Here is a 21503-nt window from a genome sequence, read left to right as displayed (position 1 = left end):
GGGGACGATAACACACAACAAAAATCATGTTGCCGAGACAAATGGACCGAATTTCAAAATCGCTTGTGGATGTAATGAACATAGGTAGCAACTCTGGCTGGAATGTTTTCCTAAGCAAAACGCAAACATCGCCTCCTCGGCCAGTCACGCGGTTTAAAAAAAATGTTTGATAACTATCTAACCGAGGAATATCTATTTCACTGGTGCACCATGTTTCAGAGATCATAGTGATATCAAAAGATTCATTTCAGGACTGAAGTAAAATTGATAACTCTAATTCCTTGTTTCTGATTGACTGAGCGTTAAAATGAAGACACTTCAAGCTCTTTGCAAACCTTGACCCGATACGGCTTTTAAATTCGCCAGGATGAACGTATTGGGTAAAAATGCTAGGGTCAATGCCAGTCATGTAATATAAATGTAGCCCTAAGTGAGAAGTTCGAGGTCACATGCTTTGCTTATGTGAATTGCTGAGATGCCATCAGACTTTCTTAGCAATACTTTTCCGTTCGAGTGCCACACATACTTGTGATTGTGTGCCTTTGCCCACTCTTTTACTTCTTTCAACAGTTCTCGATTTCTTTTAGTCAAGTTTTCCAGCAGGTGCAATCCATTGCCCGCATCGGCCACTTTCCTCCTATTTTGCCACCACGTGTCCCTGACGCTTTGCTTAGTGAACCGGCAAATAACGCCAGGAATCTTATCACGCCTCGCTGGCAATCGATGAACTGCATCTACGTCTTGATTAGTGAGCGGTGGCAGCTGGATTTTTTGGGCGATAGTGTTAAGTTCTGTCAAAAGGTCTTCATTATCTCTTTCCCGAATGCCATGGAATTCCATGTTTGCTCGCCGATGTCGCCATTCCAGTTGGTCGATCTGGTCTTCTAGGCACTCAGTGTTTTTCTCCTGCGCCTTAAGTTTGTCTACTCTGCTCTTTATTTCCTTTATGTCACGTTCATTTTGTTCTACGGGCCGCAGCAAGTTGGATATTTGGTTATACATGAACTGTACGGCATCCTCGATGCCATCGACAGTTTCTTTCAGCGGCATTAGGATGTCAAGTTTTTTATTGATTGTCTGAAGCATGAACCATGTATCACGCTGTTCTTGTTCAGCATTACCTTCGGATTTCTCAGGTCGTTGTGACCGCACTTTCGATCCTCTATACTGCTGGCATCTCCAAGCTTTGCGATATACGTCGCCTTTTGTTTTTAACGTAGTCTCAGAGACGCTGGCGCATTTACCCATATGGTATATAATGTGGCAAACAGTGCAGCATACACCATCATTTGACTCTGAAACATTCTCATTACATTCAGGGCACTCAGAAATTTTAGACATGGCAAATGTTTTGGCAGCAGCAGTAGCAGTATAACAAAATTTAACTAAGACACATAATGACAAAGCCACCAACCTGCAATCGTATGTGGAAACGAATTAGTTGTGGGTTCTTGTGGCCACTGCTGCTGCCAAAGTGTCGCGTTTAATGCCTTGAGGTGACCTTATATTCACTGCAGATAACGACAGAGGCTCCACCACGGTAGAGGGGCGTAGTCCTGTGCAGATGAAGGGGCAACTTCTGCGATGCCGAACAGGAAAGGAAGAAGCTGTAGTTCTACGTAGTCCTGCACACGTGGGGACGTCGCTCGCTTGTATGACAGCAGTAAATCTGCAATCGTATGCGGAAACGAATTAGTTGTGGGTTCTTGTGGCCAATGCTGGTGCCTAAAGTGTCAGCACCCCGACTCAAGATCATTTGAACTTGGTGAGGCGAAATCAAGTTGCACCCTGTAGAAGAGCTTACGTACGCTCTAAAATTTCGGAATTTCTGTGCTGTCAAATCTGACATGCATGCCAATCCTTATTTCAGTCGTGATAAGCCTGTTTGAAGAGAACTCGCCCAGGTAACGCAAAACATTGCCTAAACGTTGCCTGTATGTATGAACTTCCACACAACGTAATGCGACAAAATCTCACATTGCTGCGACGTTGCAAGACATACGTTGCCCTGACGTTTAGAGTTTACGTCATCATAACGTTTATAGGCATACACAGCACTGACGTTGCGTGTACACATCTCACCAACGTTTTGATAACATTTCTATTGCAACATTTATAAACAGGCCGAGTTAGATATTACTGGCGAAACTAATAAAGCTGCAAAAGTGAAATGCGAAATTCCTGGTTGGACAAGAATATATGCTCAAGTGATAAATGGCAGCTTTATAACATGGAAACAATTTTAGATAGTAATTATTTTCCAACAAATCATCAGATCACAACGGTCAAAAATATCACAAACTATACTTTTATTAATTTACAATACTGTTGAGAGCCCAACAGACAGTGAAAATTATATCATGGACATGAGTGCAAACAAACACCGTGTTGTGGGAATGGTTTTGTCATTGTCAGAGAGTACCAAGCAAAGGTATGGTTTTTACAATGGGAGCGCACAAAAAATAGCATCTGCATTTTTCTTGACCGGTAAGCACACACATTTTGTACCAATTTCATTGATGCTCCACGTACTCAGACCCCGTGAAAGTCCTCGGGCTCTGTAAACACCTATGTCAACAGACCACAGCGTTGCATCATGAAAGTAACATCGGCATAGTGTTGCCCGCAAATAAGGACGTCACCTTCAGCTGCTATAAAATTTCTTATTAGGACAAAATTTCCACCCGTTATCCTCACACAGCTGTTTTTTGGCTTTGTAGAAAACACTTTTTTCCCAATCGTAGTTTTACTGAATCGCTGCCCCCGGAATGTTTCAGGGACTAGTCCATTCATGTGAATATTGGACAGCTTGATGCCATCACTTCTAGGAGTCACTGGTTGCTTGAACTGCTTTAGTTCAGCTGCTCGCATAAAAATTTGTTCCGTAAGAAGGGCATGGCCTCTGGCCAGTCGCTTCAGCTTTCCTAGAAAAGCTTCAAAAGGAATGGCTGAAAATATGGCAATGTGGCAAAACCGTCGCACATCATCTTCCAGATGCGAGAGGCTATGTATGCTAACATTTTAGATGCCACTGCCATAAAGCTTACCTGCCTCTGTAACGAAGCTAAGTAGCAGCTGCTCAGCATATTCACACAAAGTCATACAAAGATCGGGTGAGGCCAGTATTGTGATGGTAGAACTTAGCTTCAAAAAGTGCGTGTAAAATGGATGAGCAAGGTGTTGCTTCAGAACAATGGGGCCAAAGTAAACAAGGAAGTTTCTATACTCGGATGCCTTCCAAAATTCTAGAACACTCAGGGTCCTTGGAATGCGCTGAAGCTCCTGTGGAGTGTTGACAGCCAAAGTAACTAAGTTCTCAGAAATGGCCCTACGTGCACTCAAAGGCAGCATTGACACTGATGGGGCAGTTGATGTCCAATACTGCACTAGAAGTCTTTTCATAACTCTTAAGCAAACCAAACGCATATAGTCTAGTGGGAACCAGTCTGATGCCCAGCTTGAGCAATGGTGATGTGCAATTGTGATGATCAGGCTGTCATGTTGAAGTTTTCACCTGTACGCGGAGGGGCCAACACATCAGGAAATATACCTTTCCTATGCTCTACAGAGTACATGCCTTTTTGCACGTACTTTTCACATGCATAGTATGCTGCATGTCTCTTGGTACATTTAAGGAATGCCCGCGCAGGCATGTCGCAAATGCATGAACAATCACTAGGGAACACAGCTTCACCATGGTGCAGTCCAAGCTCTAAAAGTGAACACTCTCGGGTTTTGAGTCCCCCATGTAGAGAGCTGCAAGGAAAGGTTCATTTCGCGAGCTTTCTTCGGCCCGCACAACCACAGGCCAGAACTGTTTCGACGAACTCCTAGATAAGGGCACACCATCGACGTTCATCGTCAGGGAAATCACTGAAGCGCTCACTGATATGGCTCCACTTTCTAGTTGCTGAATGAGGTTTCCAGTGACGCCAAAAAGCAGTAAGTGCCACTTCCCATGCTGGTGACTACTGGCATGAGGCGTCCGCAGCAGTGTTCTGGCATCAGAAGGGAGGTCTGGGTGGTGCGGCTGCAGAATTTTCAGAAGCTTAGTGATGTGGGCGGCAAAAATGTTATCTACAGCCCATGAACGAAGTGGGTCGTGCAAAGCCGGAGCTAAATCCACCTCACTATCGCTTGACGAAAAATCGCGGAGCTCACTGCTGCATGAATACTGCTGTAGAATTTGTTCTTGAGACTCGGCAACTTCGCCAGTTGGCGGTGGATCAACGGGGCACAATGGAGAAACCAATTCTTCACCGTCGTTGCTGCTGTGAAACACCACCTTCTCAAAATGTTCCTCGGCAGTAGCTAAGTTTCAGCTTGTAAGGGACTGCTGTACAGTAGGGCTATCAGATTGGCAAAGTGCTGCTATTTTGGTTGCCCTGCGTCAGAATTTCTGTCTTCTTCCAACATCAATGATACACCACTATGTCCTCTCCATCGCCGATAGACACAGCTTTACTCGCAAACACGAGTGGTACGCATCATGGTGCACTGAAGGTCATCGACGAATGAGCAGTATGATCACTTGCTTCAGCTACGCACAAGTATCGGGGTTATAACAGCGCAAAGCTGATACATGATAAGGCGTGCTCAGGAGAAAAAGCCACTTTTCCGCGCTGCTACACAAGCATTACCCATGAGATGTGAACACACACTGGCTGGGCTTCAGCTTGGCTGGACTACACCTCGTTTGTGTGCCATACATTGCTTGTCTTGGCCAACGAAAGCGTTTATGTAATAAATAACCATAAATAAACAATTTTTTGCAAATAAAAAAACTTTCACGCAGTAAATTACTAAGCTTGAACATTAGCATAAATTAACAAATATTTATTTCATATTATTTTGCTGCGTTTAGGCAGTTCAGGCAGTTCAGGCTTGGTTCAGGCGGCACCACATTCAATATGGCGGGACAAAAGAAACACGACGGCATGGCTCTTGTGGGGCTTTATGGAGCTTTTTCGCACGTTATGCCTTGTCTTGCCACTTGCCTGTGCTCGTGTGCATTTTGACTTTGAGTGCCTTCGTGCAGACTTCGCAGCCGCATTTCACGTGCGAACTCAATCTTCCGACTGCATGCACTGTTCATCGCTCACAGGTGAGTTGCTATTGCTTTGGTGACCTCCCTTTTAGCTTGTAGGCATATCTCAGACTGCCTCATCTGGAACCACATTGGATGCGCCACGCGTTTTCTGTTTATTCCTTGCTGCTTTGTTAATCATGAATTTCTTTGTCATTAACGACTGGCCATGCATTTTCGCAGCAGAACAGTGCTGCGCTGCCTCGCATCACAGATGTTCAGCAGAGCTGCTTGTGTTCTGATCAGGAGACAAATGCTGAAATTATTTTGCCTCTTTGGCGGTGTGGTCACCGTGACAGTGTCACGCTAACGCCTAAGTTGTCACGCCCGTGGCAAGAGCCGCATCATTAGGTCTGTGTGACCGATTAGTGTCATTAATCGTTTGCTCGAAGTGTGACTGAAAATTCATCTAGTTTGATAGCCCACAGGCCGCCGGTTGGGGCCACCAGCCAGCCATCTCGCTAACTTGCTCAGTGTATGTATGCGCCCTTTGCCATTCCGGTTTAGCATTTTGGCGCTTTGTGTGTGTGTGTGTGTGTGTGTGTGTGTGTGTGTGTGTGTGTGTGTGTGTGTGTGTGTGTGTGTGTGTGTGTGTGTGTGTGTGTGTGTGTGTGTGTGTGTGTGTGTGTGTGTGTGTGTGTGTGTGTGTGTGTGTGTGTGTGTGTGTGTGTGTGTGTGTGTGTGTGTGTGTGTGTGTGTGTGTGTGTGTGTGTGTGTGTCATCTGCGTGGACTGAACATAGTTGGAAGTTAAGTATGCTGAAATTCTTCGCCACGACTGTGTTGCACTGTTTTTACTTTAGAGATCAGCAGTAAACTTCTTGTTGATGAAAATTTCTTGCACATGCCGAGTAGGAGATAGTGTTTGCAGCGATTTAATTTCCTGAAACGCCAGCAATAAGTGTGCAAAGAAAACTAGTTTCAATGACATGCATCTCGCTCAGCTGCTGGCAAAATACACACTGACCATAAATTGACCCTCATTGATTGGAAACTTGAGCAGTGAAGTGCAACTCATTAGTGTCTCTTCAACAGAGGCACTTAGAAAATAATGCCTTTGACTTGGCACTAGTGCTTGTTATGCTAACTGCGCTATATTCTTGCAGGATGTTCTACATCGTCGAATTCAGCAGTGCGGACGGAGTTGCTGCCATCCCCAAAATTCTGGGTGTGGAATGGGGAAGCATTATGGCTGCCATACCGAACCCCGTCTCGTTGCCCAAGCGCTATAAAAGACTGCGCGGAGCCTGGAAAAGAATGGATTGCACACAAATGCCGAATCTTAGGCGAGACTAGTACGTCATTTTTTTTTTGTCACAAGATAGTATTGTGATTATAGGGTACTGTTGGAGCTTTAGGTTCTTGGTTGTGGCAGTGTACAAAGGCAACGATGCACATAAGTTAAGCACTGCCAGAGGGGAGAACTTTTGAGCCAAAATGGTGAAATAATCACACATCATCTTAATTCAATGACTCTTATCAGTAATCGTGTTCGTTGCTCATTGGCTCAAGGTTCCTGTTATAGTGATATTGTTATGCTCTTATTTCAGTAATATTGTTGCTAAGCAGTTGTGAACGTTGCCTTTTCACGGGTCTGCTTAATATTTTAATTCAGTTTCCCTTTAGCCGTGTCATTCAATCTTTCTACACTGAACTCTTTGCTTGTAGCAACATATGCTGACGCAAAAAGAAGAGAGAAGAAAGCTGAAGAGGTGTCAGATTTGACAGCTGATGAGGAACGGCTGACAAAAAGGCCGAGAAAGCCCACCAAGAAGACGTTGTATGGAAGTACGAGTCCAGTTTTGCTGCTAAAATGTTTTTGCCTGATATGTTTACACTTTCTATATTAATCATGCATATTCCATTTGCTTTGCTGCTATATTTGTGAATGTTACTTTAGCAAGCCACTATTGAAATAACTGAATTGAAACATTTTTAACTGCAGTGTCGGATGAAGACGGCAGCAACGTCCCAACAAAAAAAAAAGGAAACAGAAGGCTCTTTTTGTTTGTGAGGAAAGTGAAAGCGATGAAAGCTGCGATAATCATCGCCTACCATCTACAGTTCCTACACAACAAGCCAAGCAACTACCATTCGTTGGCCGTCCTCCACCGAGACCAGCACAAGCAGAAAGCGGCATCCAAGGTAAAAACTTGCCTTGTGCCTGTAGTGGGTGTTGTAAGCAACATTTTACTGTGCAGTGCATGTTATAGCTCTATATTTGTGGTTTTATTCTGGCACAAATATATATTTGGCTAGTTTTTAAATTCTGGCCAGCAGTCCATTTTTGCTGCTGCGTTCTAATGTATTTTCTAATTTTTTTTCTTTTGCTCATTTAAGGGCTTCTGAAGAACCTTGTGCAAAAGGTGTGGATTCATTGAGTCGTATAATAGATTGAGATGCACAATTCAATGTATTCATAAGCGTGTTCACAGTTCATAACAGATGTAATGGGTTTTGTTAATTTGTAGTAAATATCAGTGTGTGTCTAGGTTTACTGCCCTAAGTCTGTGATATTGTTTTGTTTGCGCAGTGGCCCTCCGGCAGTCTTGCCTGTTGGGCAAGGAAGTGGACATGAGACATGACATTGGCGACCATTTTCGCTACGCACCAGCACGCTGCAAAAAAACGGTAGGTCTGTTATGCTGTGTACGGAAGCTGGACTATCATTTAGTCTACTTGTGCATCAAGCTGTGCAAAAACTGGACTTGTCACAGTCACTTAGCTTACCAGCATATCATATGGAACAGCATAGGCAAAACCTATGGGACATAAAAGTAAACTTCTAGGATATAGTGTAAGGCCATCAATGTTGCATCAGCTGTAATTTTGATGGTTTTAAAAGCGGAAATTCAGTGGGTGTCCTGGTGTTCTTTATTTTTGTACTATCTGTCCAATAAATATTGGCGCGCTCCACACACAAGTAATTCTGGTCCTGCAAATTTAGTTTTAGATGTCTGATTACTTTGTAAGTGCTGTCTTGAATTTTGGCTGAATAATAATCTTTTTTGTGTTTTTGTTCTTTTAATTTAGTGGCCTAATTCATGGAATGGATGACCTGGCAGCTATGTGATTGCTCGTTTCTTCATGGAATTGCTGACTCAACCGATGTACAATCATGCCAAATAAATTGTGTAAATGATCTCACATGTGCACCTGACGTAATTTTTGCACTGGCTGTGTCATTCAAGTGACCGGTCAGCAGTCAGCAGACCACGATTACTGCATAACTGCCTTTTGGTGTGTGCCTTGCCGACATATAAGCATACATTAGTCACTTCAGGAAGGCAGAACGCACTCATGCATGATTCATCAGCTATGGCTGCAGCTTGTCTAGTAGGAACAGATGGTGCGGGTTATGTAGCTTTTGCCTAGAAGCTCCTTGAGGAAGGTACCGCATGCATTGTTTAGAATACATTAAGGCAATGTACAGGCAACGTTTCTTTCGTCATTTTTTGTTGGTATAACGTTGAAATAACATAACGTCAACGTTTTCAGAACGTTGTAGAAACATTAGTGCATAACGTTATCTGGTGATCAAAAATAGTGACATTAGCAACAATCAGGCAACGTTGCTCTCTGACATTTGTGGCCATTCAGATAACGTTCCAGTGACATTTTGCGTTACCTGGGCAGGAGCCTATAAGAGCAAGATTTGAAGACATCAGTAGAGTGCTGAAGACTGCAAATGAGACTATATGTCTCGCCATAGCTAGAAAAACATTTGTCACACCTGAGAAGTGTTTCATTTTTGTTTCACGGTATCCCTTTTGAACCTCTAAACAAATATATACACTGCTTCGTCTTTTCGTTAAGAGCAGATCATGGTCTCATCACCTTTTGGAATCATACAAGTTTGCCATTCGAACCTTAAAGCATCTGCGGATAGCTGCAAGACCTGTAAGGAGCCTTGTCCAATAATATAGAGCAGCCAAAACACTCGCTATGCGGTAGCGCATGTACAGGGCGACACGGCCGGCACCACTGCTAAACTGGTGGCTCAGCTGTCCCGCATGCTGAGTTCATTATTTTCGATCACTCCAGTGGTGTGTAATTGCTTTTGGGTCGGTCCTGTGCGAACGTGACAATCTCTCGATCCGTCGACATAAAGCCAGAAGCATAGCCTTCGAGAAATGTGCAATGCACCATCTCCGTAGCAGTCACACGTAAGCGCTATACTGTCGCTTTTATGTGTACACGCCTTCTGGTCTTGTGCAAAAGAATTCGTAACGGTGTCCGTGTCTGCGGAACCCAACTGATGCTGCCACGTCACACCCTTAGAGCCGGAGGTTTAAGTATCCCCCAAGCTGCTTTATATTGTGCAACATCTGACGTGCTCTCATTGGCAGCCTCCTTTGTGCTTTGGAGAAGGAGTGATATTTGAACTATTTTCTGACGAGAAAGCAGAGGTTCGCAGCTACCGCGTACAGTAGTGACATGCAGCACCATGCATACAGGGCAGGAAGAAAGGAAAGGGAGAAAAGACAAAACACTTAGGGCCAAATTTTAGAAAGCGCCTTACCTCAGTGAAGATGCCTCAAGACTGGTGCGCGCTGCTTCGGTTCATGTTTAAAAACGCTCTAAATAAGAGCGTTTAGAGAATTGCGTTTTAAAGTTCACCGAAAAAGGGCGCGTTGCTCTCAAGGCATCCTCACTAAGTAAGGACACTTCTAAAATTTGGCCTTTGCTTTCTTTCGTCCTTCTCGCTGCTCATCTGCCAGAATAATTGGGGAGGATAAGCATGGCTTGAACCTAGTGATAGAGCGAAAGCTGTGTGTTGAAGCATAGCGTTCGTAACACCACCTTTTCAATCTACAATTTTTTCATTTTTTTCTTAATAATAATAATATAATAATTGGTTAACAAGAAAGGAAAAGCGCAGCACATGTAGACACATGAACCGCGCCATAAAGCAAGGGAGGAAGGTGGGAGTGAAACCGGAAAGAGAAAAGGGTGCCATGGTGGAGGGCCCCGAAGTAATTTAGACAACCTGGGGATCTTGAACGTGCACTGACCGCACTGCGCACGGACGCCTCTTCATTTGGCTTTCATCGCAACGCAGCCGTCAGCGATAGATGTCCGAAGACATCTCCGCACTGTGCGGACAACTGCCCGTGAAGGAAGGATTAAAATGTTTGAGTGCTGCCGGGCACAGCAGAGTGTTGGTGTAGAGACGGAGCAGAAGCCGCTCCTCCGTCTTAGACCTTTACTCAGGCGAGGGTAATGGCTATGGCAAGATTGATAATAAAGAACAATGCCTTTAAAAGAAAACGGGGGTTCGAATTCGAGATCTTGATCTAGGGGGCCGAGATGGCAAGCCCGGAAGGAAAGCGCGCGGGTGGCGTGGTGGATTGGGCTTGTCCATCCAACCAAGCTATTGCTCCTCACCCCACCCCTTTTCGGGAGGACTGGGAGGCAACCCTGCTCAGCTGCTATGACCTGCAGGCCCAAAAGGCCTTGATCGAGCGTGCCTGTGGGCAGCGGCCGACACAACTGAGGTCCCGTACTCAGGACCCCACCTGGTATTTGTAAGGGCCGGATCTTTAGAGATCCGGCTCATGCATACCTCCACCCCGTGTTGTGTTTGTGTTCTTCTATCTTCGTCCTCGTCCTTCGCGCTGTTATTCCAAAATGAATCATAAACGTTTTTCTCCACCGGGTATCCGGCACAGTAGTCAGGCACATTACCCAGACAACATGCCAGCTCCCAGGGTGTCTCGTTAGTCCCTTCCTCCCACATCTCAATAAGGTAACCACAGTTTGTCCCCGCGAGCTCTCTTCTGGGATATGTTCGAATCTCAAGAGGATCTCTGTGGGATGGCACATCTACTTCTCCTTTATAGGACCATGCTAAATACATTCGGGGACAGTTGTATGGGATCATGCGCCATGTCGCACGAAAGCGAATCAACGAGAGCCGCACAATTTCGCAATTGATGTCAGAAACAAGACATATTGTTAGTCATTGTAGCTAGGAACAGTTGTCGCTGTACCTGCTACGATATTCAAGTTACCTAAAATTTCGGTTGCGCTTCCCCATCATATTCTATGTTTGGAGGTTGCAACTGATTGTGGCGGTTTTTTCAGAGCACATAAACAGCAAATGTAAGCTCATAATTGCATTGCTGAAGCATACAAATTGGCTAAAATTGAAAAAATATATATAAAAGCTGAAGCAGTTTGCTGTATTACATGCAGCCTACTACGATAGGAGGGGTAAGATCTAATATGAATCACATGTTTGTTGCTAAGCTATGCCAAGATATACGTAGCGAGAGGTACATTTCCTTGGCTGAGCTTGTTGTGATCATGTATTTTTAGCAATTAGAGACATTGGGTATAGACATCTTTTATTGATTTTGATTGATAGAGAGGAAGACTGCCCGACGAGCTTTGAAGTAGCATGCAGCGGGCTCAATTTTGTCAATAGAGTATTTTGATTTGACAGTCTCCAAACGCAGTCTCGTATATTGCATTACTACTCACCGCTGTCAAGTCCATTTGGTGCCGCAGTCTCGCTTACACTATACGTCACATGCAAGGCCAAATGGGTTGCTTGCGGCAATGGAACGCGCTCGTGGCACTGGAACTTTCACTCAGCTTGATGACGTGGTCAGTGATGCGACGGCCCTTCACGTTCTCTTCTTCGCAAGTCTCCATCTCTTCGCTCCGGTCTTCCAGTAGAGCCAGGGCATGCCGCTGTTTCCGCTTCGCGTCCTGGCGTCTGCGCTTGGTGATACTCTTCTCTTTGCTCTGGCGTCTCCGCATCTCTTTTGGCCTTGCACCGCTCGTTCTTTCTTGCCTCGATGACTAACTGCCAGGCTGCAACCTTGGGGTTTTTCCTTCTTTTACGCCGCGCAGTGTAGGCCCTACTCTCTTCGTTTTCTATGACAGTGGTTACGCCCGTTACGCCACCGTATCGTCCCTCCCGCTTTACAGACCAACACAGTGGTTTTAAAGGGCGCGCTCGCGGTGCCGCAGCCGACTGGGGGTAATAAGTAGGGTTAGCGCACATAGGAAGACATAGAATCGAAAGATTTCAAAGCATTTTTCTCATTTCACGGGGCACCTATGTTGTCGTTATTCGGTGCAGAGTAACCGTAAATATCCCAGCACAGATCGCGAAAGTATGAAAACTCATTACCAAGGCGAAGTATTTTTTTAAAACACCGCAAAACGTTTGGGGGTGCAAGCTGGGAGAGCGACCCATAGAAACACATGTAAACACAAGTTACCGTAACATTTTTCTCGTTTCGCAGAAAACCAGAAGTGGTGGCGGGTCGTTAAACATTGGTGCGTTGCAGAAGTGTGTGACAAAGTATGCTCCATCCCTGCGGAGGCAGTCTAGTTCTAAAACTCCCTAAAGAATATATGTTATGAATCCGAACACCCCAAAAGGCTTGCAGCGAATCGCGCAGTTTTAGTCCGACATGCTGCCGCATGGGGTAAATTAGCTTGATAATACTGTCGCTCAAGTGATGCATCCTAGGGAGAATTACATTTAAAAAGCAGTTGTCAAACGCCGTACGATAACATGGAGTGAAAGAGAATCGCGCATTGCAGCAGACGACGGCGCAGCTGGCGATACCCACCGCGGGTGCCTCCAGCTCCGGAGCATCTACTATCAACGACGCCGGTGGTGAATGGTCGTCTGCAACTGTGCGTGGTCAGTTTATCGTGCTGTGAACAGTGCCGCTAATCGTCGGACTTGCAGAACGTGCAAGGGAATGTAGTGTGCGCTGCAGCAATGTCGGACTATGTGAAAAGCTTGACGGAATCGGATAAAAAGCGCCCCAAGCAGCACACCAGCATTGGCCCAACAATGGTTCATCACTGGAAAAGAATGGCATCAATATTAAATTGATATTGGCATTTGGGCATTTTACTACATTCTCCATCCTTGGCCCATCTTTCGTTCCAAGACTGGTCCAGTGTTCAACCAAGCTGGAGCCACCAATGTAGGCCTAATATTAGACTTTCCATTCATGCACCATGATTCTTGCCAATACTGTCCAGCATTATACCATCATGGTATTACCCATATTTGTCAATGCCAATATCATACCAATGGTTAGCCATCGCAGGTGCACTGGCTACTCCATTCATGCCGCATATTGTCGATACCAATATTCATCCAATTTTTCATGGGTACACCGGCTACTTCATTCATGTACCATTGATGATGCCAAGATTACACATTTTGTAGCCCTGCCTGTGCAGGCCATAAAATGCAGCCTTTTCCATTCAAGGCATATTCGTGAAAGCACGTCGAACTTGCTGGGACAATAATGGCCTTCCAAATAGGAGTGGTCACAATAATGCAAATTGCCGCTCATGAGCAACCAGTAGATATTCCCAAAACAAGGGCAGGGTTCACAAAAAGATAATAGTTATTGCAATTGTTACTAGACGGCAGCTGTTACTAGCCAGCGCTGAGGGCACACACAGCCGCAGCTGGCGGGCAGTGGCAGTCAGAGTGGCAGCAGGGGCGTGCAGGGCAGTGGCAGGGTTGGGCAGGGCAAGGCGGGCTCTCGGGAAGTGGAAGGGGCCAGGGAGCTGGAGGGCACACTCATAGGCATAGTGAAGGGGGCCGACCCTGCAATTGCATTCACTGGTGGCATGCTTGGTACGCCAGGGAAGGTTTCAGCATAACGCCTTTGTCTTCCCCCCCCTCTGTCACAGGAACCAGGCAGCCACCTGCGAACAAATGCGTGTGCCTTCAAAGCGTCCCCCCACCTTTTTCGCAAATGGCCCCTGCACAAAAACAATGAGGAAACAAAATTTACAACACTATTACGATGCATATAAAATCGCGCGCATTATTTTAGGAAGATGTAGAAAATTCCAGGTTTCACGTACCGAAATTCATGGCCAATGAGAAACGCTATACTGATGAGTTCCAGATTAGTTTAAGCTGCCTTGGGTTTGTTACGATGAAAGACGCCCATACATTGCATAGCATGTGACCTGTTGCATTTTGATCGCCTCCATAGCAATACGGCTGAGACAGCCAGTGTTTCATCCCACACTAGGAATCAGTGCTTGATTGTCGACTGTCTCCGCATATGACTGGCGCGCTAGTTTTTTGCCGCTTCTACGCTTTCTACAATGTGCAAACAGTTTATACTAAATATTGTTACCAAGAGAATGTTTGGCGACCATTTGCATTTTTTTTGAAAAGGCTAGATATAATATGCACAAGCAATTTAAGCTCACGACTGCTGCACTGGCCGCTGGTTAGCTGATATACGCTTTTGGCTGATTTTGTAGGTAGCTCACTTAAACGGGTGAATGTCGCTGTCCACACACGCCGAAATTACTAGCTCTGTCTGCATACTGTCTGCATACTGTCACGCATAAGCGTTTATTTACAGCTCTTGAGTGCTGAAGTGTGAACACTGAAATCTAGCTACTCGATCGTTATCTATTATAATTCTGCTGAAGTTCATAAAACACACTGCAGCTATTGAAGTCAGTGCTTATCGCTCCGCTGCCAGTTTCGAGGATGGCTGCGACCGGGTGCGTAAGCTCGAACAATATTCGATCGTTGCGTCATCGCTAGCCAGAAAATACCTATAGCTGTCACACGGTAGTCCCAAGCGGCAAGCGCATAGTCGGCCCGCGCTCGGCCCTTACCAATATTGCCGACTAAATCTCATCGGGCCGACCTAGGCTACCCACCTCAGCCCGAAGTCAAAAATTGACAATGGCCTAAGAGCGGCCAATTATCGGCAATCGACCTCGGGCCGACGAGTATGGCCGACTTGGTCAGCCTACTGCCGCGCTAGTGTCATGCATAAGGCCATGGCTTACCCACACATGGCCCAATCACTTCGGCGGTACACGCTACCCGGTGGTTTATCCAGGTATTATTAGGAGTCTACTCATCCATGGCCTATGGTTTACCCATTATAACGTCTGCAGTTCGATTGTGTATGGACGTTAGCGCTGCGGCAGTATTTTGAGATGCGTATATTCTCCTCCAAGCTGGCTCTAACTTTGTGGCATCAGCGCTGGTGTTCTCCGGGCAGGTGAAAAGGACCCCATACGTATGCAGCTTAAAAACACCTGCGCATCGACAAATGTGGGTTTAAACAGCACTGTTTATTGGTTTTTCTTAAATATTCGAAACAGGCTCAAAGCCCTTCTAATAAAAGAGTGGCACTTACAGCTTACTAAGGTTGTGAGCCTTCACAGCAATTTATTCCGGCTTTCAGCTTCTAGGCTGAGTTGAAGATGTCACGTTTTCCTGCTCGTTGTGCCCGCCGTCCCATTACTTCACTGTTACGAGCCATCGCTTGATGGCTGCCGCGGTCTTCCTGGAGAGGACGTCAACCAGGTACATGCTGCCTCTCCTCAGGCATCCTAGACAATACACGAAAGAAACTATCAGCCTTCATTCCGTATTCATATGAATTTTGTAGCCTGTTAAAGTGATAAAAAGCTGTCACTAAAGCAATTATAAGGGCCTTTAGTGGGATCATTGGTGATTTAGTCATCGGATGATATCTGAAGTCAATTTAAATATGAGGTGCACCATTTTTACACATATACTCCTTGTCCAAGCAAATTTGATCCAAGGGATAAAAACATTTGGAAGCAGGCAAAGGAAACCAGATACATATTGCTGGAAGCTACCTTGAGCGCCACAGAATAAGTTTTGTTTGGAATCCTTAATTGATATTATTTACCTAAATTACTGATTAATGACTTACACAATAAATAGTGTTGCTACTTTGAAGAGTACCGGTACAAACCACGATTATTTGCGATAAAGAACCCTCACGTCTGCAGTTTGAACGCCAGATACAATAGGAAACCACGAAAATACAAAAATCAGATTCCCGGACAATACAATTGAGGACTTGGCTTGGCTCAACAGCCCTGTGTAGCGTTAGACCTATAAGTTGCCTATAGTTATTCGTCCGCGCCAGCACATTCGTTCAACAAGACTGTATTTGCATTTTACAGCTGAAAAATACTGCTCCACTCATTTATATCCTTACCGCTTTGCAGTCATTATCCGCATTGCAAAGTTCGGCGCGCTCATTGTAACTCGAGCCTTCATGTGCGCCAAAGGGCCGACGCGAAGCAACCATCGCCAGCATATTACCCTTACTCATACATGGGACCAGCCATCATAGCGGCAGATTGTTTTGTCCGCTCAAAATCATGTTGTGAGCAGCACAATTGGGGTGCGCGAATGGGCTGGTATCGGTTTCGGTATCTACATAACCCGGAATTTATCTGCAGATGGAAAAAAAGGTACACATGAGGTTTGTAACCGCAAATATTGAAACAGGGGTTTCCGAACGTGCTCACCGACTCTGTAAGTACTATTTATTGTATAAAGTGAATATTTAGTACTTGGAGCGAATACACTCACTTTCCTACGTACAAAATAAATATTTACTGCGGTGTCCTAAGTGGCTGCCAGCAATGCGCCACCGGTTTCCATCGCCTGTTTCTAATGGTTGTTTCTAACCCTTGGCTCAAGCTATCGGGCGCAGCAGGTGTAATGTAGCTTAAATAAAACCTGCAATATATCATATATATAGGTAGATTTGTAAGCTTAACAAATTTTGCTTACAAATTCTACGGGAATCGCGTCACTGCGGCATTTCTTTAAAGTTGACACGTAACAGCGCTATATTCGTGGCTAAAATTAAGTACTCAACGTATTAATTCAGCTTAGCAAGTGCAGTTGTAAAAGAAAGTGAGGGCTGGCGACACCGATGGTGTGCCTAGCTTTCAAATTTTCTTAGATGGCACAACCGTTCGAAATATGGAATTTTAAAAATAAGCCCCTGATATTGGCTTTCCCACAGCGTATTATGGGTGCCTTAGATAGGAAACATAATCGAAGTCCCATGACCATCTTGGGTTTCCAATGAAATTCTTATATGTGGTGGGTGAATATCTGGAGACAAAGTAATCAACCTTAGTTTTGCAAGATACGGCGTAGTTTCCTCGAAAAAAAAAATGTATGGTATTTTTCTAGAGGTAGAAAACGCTGTTTTTGCCATTTAAAAATGTTGCAAGTTTGGATACCATGATTTTGTCATCTACTATTTTTTACTCACTAAATATATGCAGGTTTTACATTAACAAACACTATTAGAAACCTGTTTTGTTTTTGCAGTTCAGTTATTAAAAAATCGCAAACTTTGCTTCAGGAGCGATGCGCTGCAAAAATATTCATTTTTAACCTTATGTGCTGGCATATGATGCATTAGGTTGGTTGCTCTAAATATGTTTTCACTTCCTGACGCATGTTCTTAATTCCAGTCCAGACCACTAGGTGTGTTCTCCACAACGCATCAAAATTGCTCAAAATTCGAAAACAGCAGTAAAGGGCAAATTTGCTGCAATTAGAAAAAGATCACCTTCGATTTTCATTCAAATCCCTCTCAAAAATCTTCAGTACCTCAAAATATCACGGACTAAAAAGTGTTGCGTTATACTTTTTAAAAATATAACATTAAATATTAAATCGAGTGCTTGTGCTGATAATGGCCAAATTCAACCTGCATTCTTGTAAGATCCAATAATATCTTGGCACAGAAACTATTTCTCTTCATTATCTAGGTTTCATTCTTTATTTCTGGAAAAATTTGAAGCTCTAGATTTGTGTGTTTTTCTGCATATTATTTTGAAATTGGACAAAAGTAAGAAAATGGTAAAAGAAGGGAAACTGATTAGAATTGAAGAAACGGCCTCAACATCAATTTTTATCGAAATTTGTGGAAACAATGCAAAGTAATTTGTTAATATGAGTCAGCAAATATATTTAATTCTGCAAAACGTAACAGTAGAAATATAAAAATGCCTGTTTTTAGTCTATAGATTTCCTTATGTGACTCCCCCTTATGGAGTAGGCATCAAAGCTTCAATTTAGTATTTGCTGAATTTAGGTACATTTTACCTTAAGTAAAATTTAAAGCCTTGTCAGCGCTTATACACCCTTTTTCTGCTTGTGGGCAAATACTTAATATAGCTTAATATAGTATTAATTCGCTATTTCTGTCAATTTCATGGCAGAACGCAAGTGAAGGCTGAACTTTTTCTCTGTCCTGCATTCTTTTTTATTGTTAGGTGCAATAGTATTCAATCTAGTTTATTAATATATTATTTCATTTCTCAGCTTTGACCAAAACTAACAATACTATATTTTTGAAGATGATTTTTCAATGTGTAACTTTTATAATTACAATCATAAGCAAATCGCTTTCCAGCATAATAATTTTGGCGGCGTTACAGAGAACACACATAGCAGCTTAGAGCTCCAAATACTGCCTTAAATTAACAATATAACCTTCGTAATAAACACAATGTTTTAGTGCAAACAACGTAACGCATCACGCCAGTATTTAAGGTTGAACATTAACATTTTTGTAGCGCGTTGTTCCTGAAGCAAAGTTTGCGATTTTTTACTAAATCAACTGCATCAATGAAACACACTTTTAATACTTCTTATAAAAGTAAAAGTTACGCAGATATGGTGAATGAAAAACAATGGATGACAAAATTTTAGTGCGCAAGCAGCCGGCCTCCAAACGTGCAACTTTTTGAAATGACAAAAACGGCGTTTTCCAGCTTTAGTGATAGCGGCAGAGAAGAGCGGTGCCAAAGTCGGATCGTTGCGTTGTTCTATCTGGAACAGTTGAGGGTCAGAAAACGTTGCCGAGATAGGCGCCAGGTAGTCATCAAAGTTGTCATCATCACTACCAGTTGATGAAAGCGGCAAGCGTGACAGACAGTCAGCGTCAGCATGTTGGCGGCCGCTTTTGTATGCCACAGTGAAGTTAAACTCTTGCAACCGCAATGCCCATCGAGCGAGCCGGCCGCAAGGGTCACGAAGATTTACGAGCCAACAGAGCGAATGGTGGTCAGTGACGATGGTAAAAACATTGCCATATAGGTAGGAACGGAATCGTTGCACCGCAGAAACCACTGCGAGGCACTCTTGTTCAGTAACGGTGTAGTTGCGCTCCGCCTTGCTCAACGAACGACTAGCATAAGCTATCACGTGCTGATTGGTGCCATGACGCTGGATGAGCACAGCACCAATGCCCACGCCACTAGCGTCGGTGTGAACTTCGATGGGGGCCGAAGGACAGAAGTGACGTAGGATAGGTCCTGATGTCAGAAGGAATTTGAGGTGGCGGAAGGAAGAGTTGCAGTCAGTAGTCCAATTGAACGGTGCATCTTTGTGCAAAAGGTACGTGAGCGGGTATGCGATGTCAGCGAATCTAGGCACAAAACGACGAAAATAGGAACACAGTCCTAAAAAGCTCCGAAGCTGCTTCACTGATTTCGGTGCTGTAAAGCTGGTTACAGCCGCAATCTTCCGAGGATCCGGCCGAACACCATCCTTATCGACCAAGCAACCAAGAACAATTGTTTGGCGCTCGCCAAAGTGGCACTTCTTAGAGTTGAGGACGAGGCCTGCTCTCTCAATGCAATCAAGAACGATGGCGAGGCGGCTATTGTGTTCCTGAAAGGTCTTGCCGAAGATCACAACGTCGTTCAAATAGCACAAACAAATTTTCCACTTGAGTCCGCGCAGAATGGTGTCCATGAATCGTTCGAACGTGACAGGCGCATTGCACAACTCAAAGGGCATTACGTTGAACTCATAGAGACCATCGGGGGTCACAAATGCCGTCTTTTCTTTGTCGCTTGGGTTCATCGGTATCTGCCAGTACCCCGATCTCAAGTCTACCGAGGAGAAGTATGAGGCCGAATGAAGACAGTCGATTGCTTCGTCAATACGTGGAAGTGGATATACATCTTTTTTGGTGACGGCGTTAAGGCGACGATAGTCCACACAGAAACGCCATGTGATGTCTTTCTTTTTAACGAGAATAACTGGAGCCGCCCAAGGACTTAGATTCCTGGATAACGCCACGTTGGAGCATGTCATGAACTTGTTCATCAATAAGCTGACTTTTGGCCGGAGACACACGATAGGGCTTCTGTCTGATCGGGCGAGAAATTCCAGTATCAATTGATTGATGGATGCGAGAATTTGGAATCGGTGGCTGATGATCTCTGGCGAAGTCGAAAACCAAAACATGCTTGGAGAGCAGGTCTGTCAAAATTCGGCGCTCCTGTGCTCCCAACGCTGTGTTTATCATTGCCTGGATTCGAGATTCTGCAAAATGAGATGTTTTCTTTTCAGGAGCATGGTTACTTAGTGCCGCCACGTAATTCGACACACCTTCCTCGTAATGAGCGAGCCTCATGCCACGAGGCAACACGGCTGGCTCGTCTGAATAGTTTACAGTCCACAGCAAGGTGTGGCCTCTGGTGACTGAAACTATGCAACGAGGCACCAAGACACTCTTCTTCGCACAGGCCAGCGTTGTAGGTTCCACTACAGCGTCGAAATTCTCGCACAAATTCGTAGATGAAATAACTTGAATGAATTCTCCGGACATCGCAGGTACAACTGTATCTTCATACACACGAGGTTTCTACAAGGGCCGACATCAACGCAGCATTAAGCGAGATCTGTTCACTACGGCAGTCTAACGTTGCACCACACTGTTGCAAAAAGTGTATACCTAGAATTACTTCATGCGTGGAACGAGGCAACACTGTGAATTCGGTTCGAAACGCTTGACCCCCAATCACAACTTTCGCATAGCACACACCCAAAGGCATCAATGATTCACCGCCAACACCACGGAATACCACAGCTTGATTCACGCTAAACATCACTTTATGTCCTAATCGATTCTTGAATGCTAAACTCATAACAGAGACTGTTGCGCCAGTGTCAATTAGTGCCATCGTAGGGATGCCTTCAATGGATACTTCGAGTTTGTTCTTTAACATAAACACAGGCAGAGGTATTGGGAACGTTGATTTTCCGGCGACCTCACCCCCATCGGCCGCGTCTTCTAGTTTCCCGAAGGGGAAGAACGGTGCCGAGGAGACGGTGATTGTCGCTGTCTTTGGGTTGGCGGCGTCAAGCTGTGGTTCGAAGCAGGCGATCCGTTTCGCATCTGTGCCAGGCGGTATGTATCCAGAGTCGGTGTCGGATAAAATTCAGTGTCGAAATGGTTAGAAACGTTGGGCAGCGGTCGATGATCTTGTGGTAGCAGGCCCCGCCGACGGCAATACCCGGAGATGTGTCCGGTCATGCCACAGCTATAACACACGGGTTGCTGGAGCCACCGGTCCGAGTAACTGCGGGCGGAAACTGGTTCTGGTTGGCGGTAGTAATCGGGACGGCATTGCTGACGAACCATCTGGCGCGTGTAGGTGATTCTTCGGCCCATCCGTGGCTGAGAAGTGCTAAAATCGTTATGCTGTCTGCCCTCGCCAAAGCGTGATGCATTTAAAGCCGGAGTTCAGGAAGTTGATGGGGTCGCGGGTTCTGCTTGCAGCGCGCAACCGTCATACTGGTGT

General features: G+C 44.9%; 2 protein-coding genes across 3 annotated transcripts; one reads left to right on the top strand and one right to left on the bottom strand.

Moving 5' to 3' along the window:
• Nucleotides 1-426: 426 nt before the first annotated feature.
• Nucleotides 427-1050, bottom strand: LOC146182846 (uncharacterized). The gene has a single exon (XM_084608288.1). It carries the CDS (start codon nt 1048-1050, stop codon nt 427-429), a length of 624 nt encoding a protein of 207 aa, XP_084464414.1.
• Nucleotides 1051-4874: 3824 nt separating this feature from the next.
• Nucleotides 4875-8190, top strand: LOC146182845 (uncharacterized). 2 transcript variants are annotated; one of them, XM_084608950.1, is made up of 6 exons: nt 4875-5104; nt 6191-6379; nt 6753-6872; nt 7030-7229; nt 7618-7715; nt 8118-8190. In XM_084608950.1, the coding sequence occupies exons 1-5, from the start codon at nt 4957-4959 to the stop codon at nt 7660-7662; spliced, it is 702 nt and encodes a 233-aa protein (XP_084465076.1). In that variant the 5' UTR covers nt 4875-4956; the 3' UTR covers nt 7663-7715; nt 8118-8190. The 2 variants fall into 2 exon arrangements, with proteins under 2 accessions (XP_084465076.1, XP_084465077.1); XM_084608951.1 differs by lacking the exon at nt 6753-6872.
• Nucleotides 8191-21503: the final 13313 nt, after the last annotated feature.

The sequence above is a fragment of the Amblyomma maculatum genome, chromosome 7, assembly GCF_055883805.1.
Source record: "Amblyomma maculatum isolate TAMU_Amacu chromosome 7, ASM5588380v1, whole genome shotgun sequence".
Lineage (NCBI taxonomy): Eukaryota > Metazoa > Arthropoda > Arachnida > Ixodida > Ixodidae > Amblyomma > Amblyomma maculatum.
This window is presented reverse-complemented; position numbering and strand designations above follow the sequence as displayed.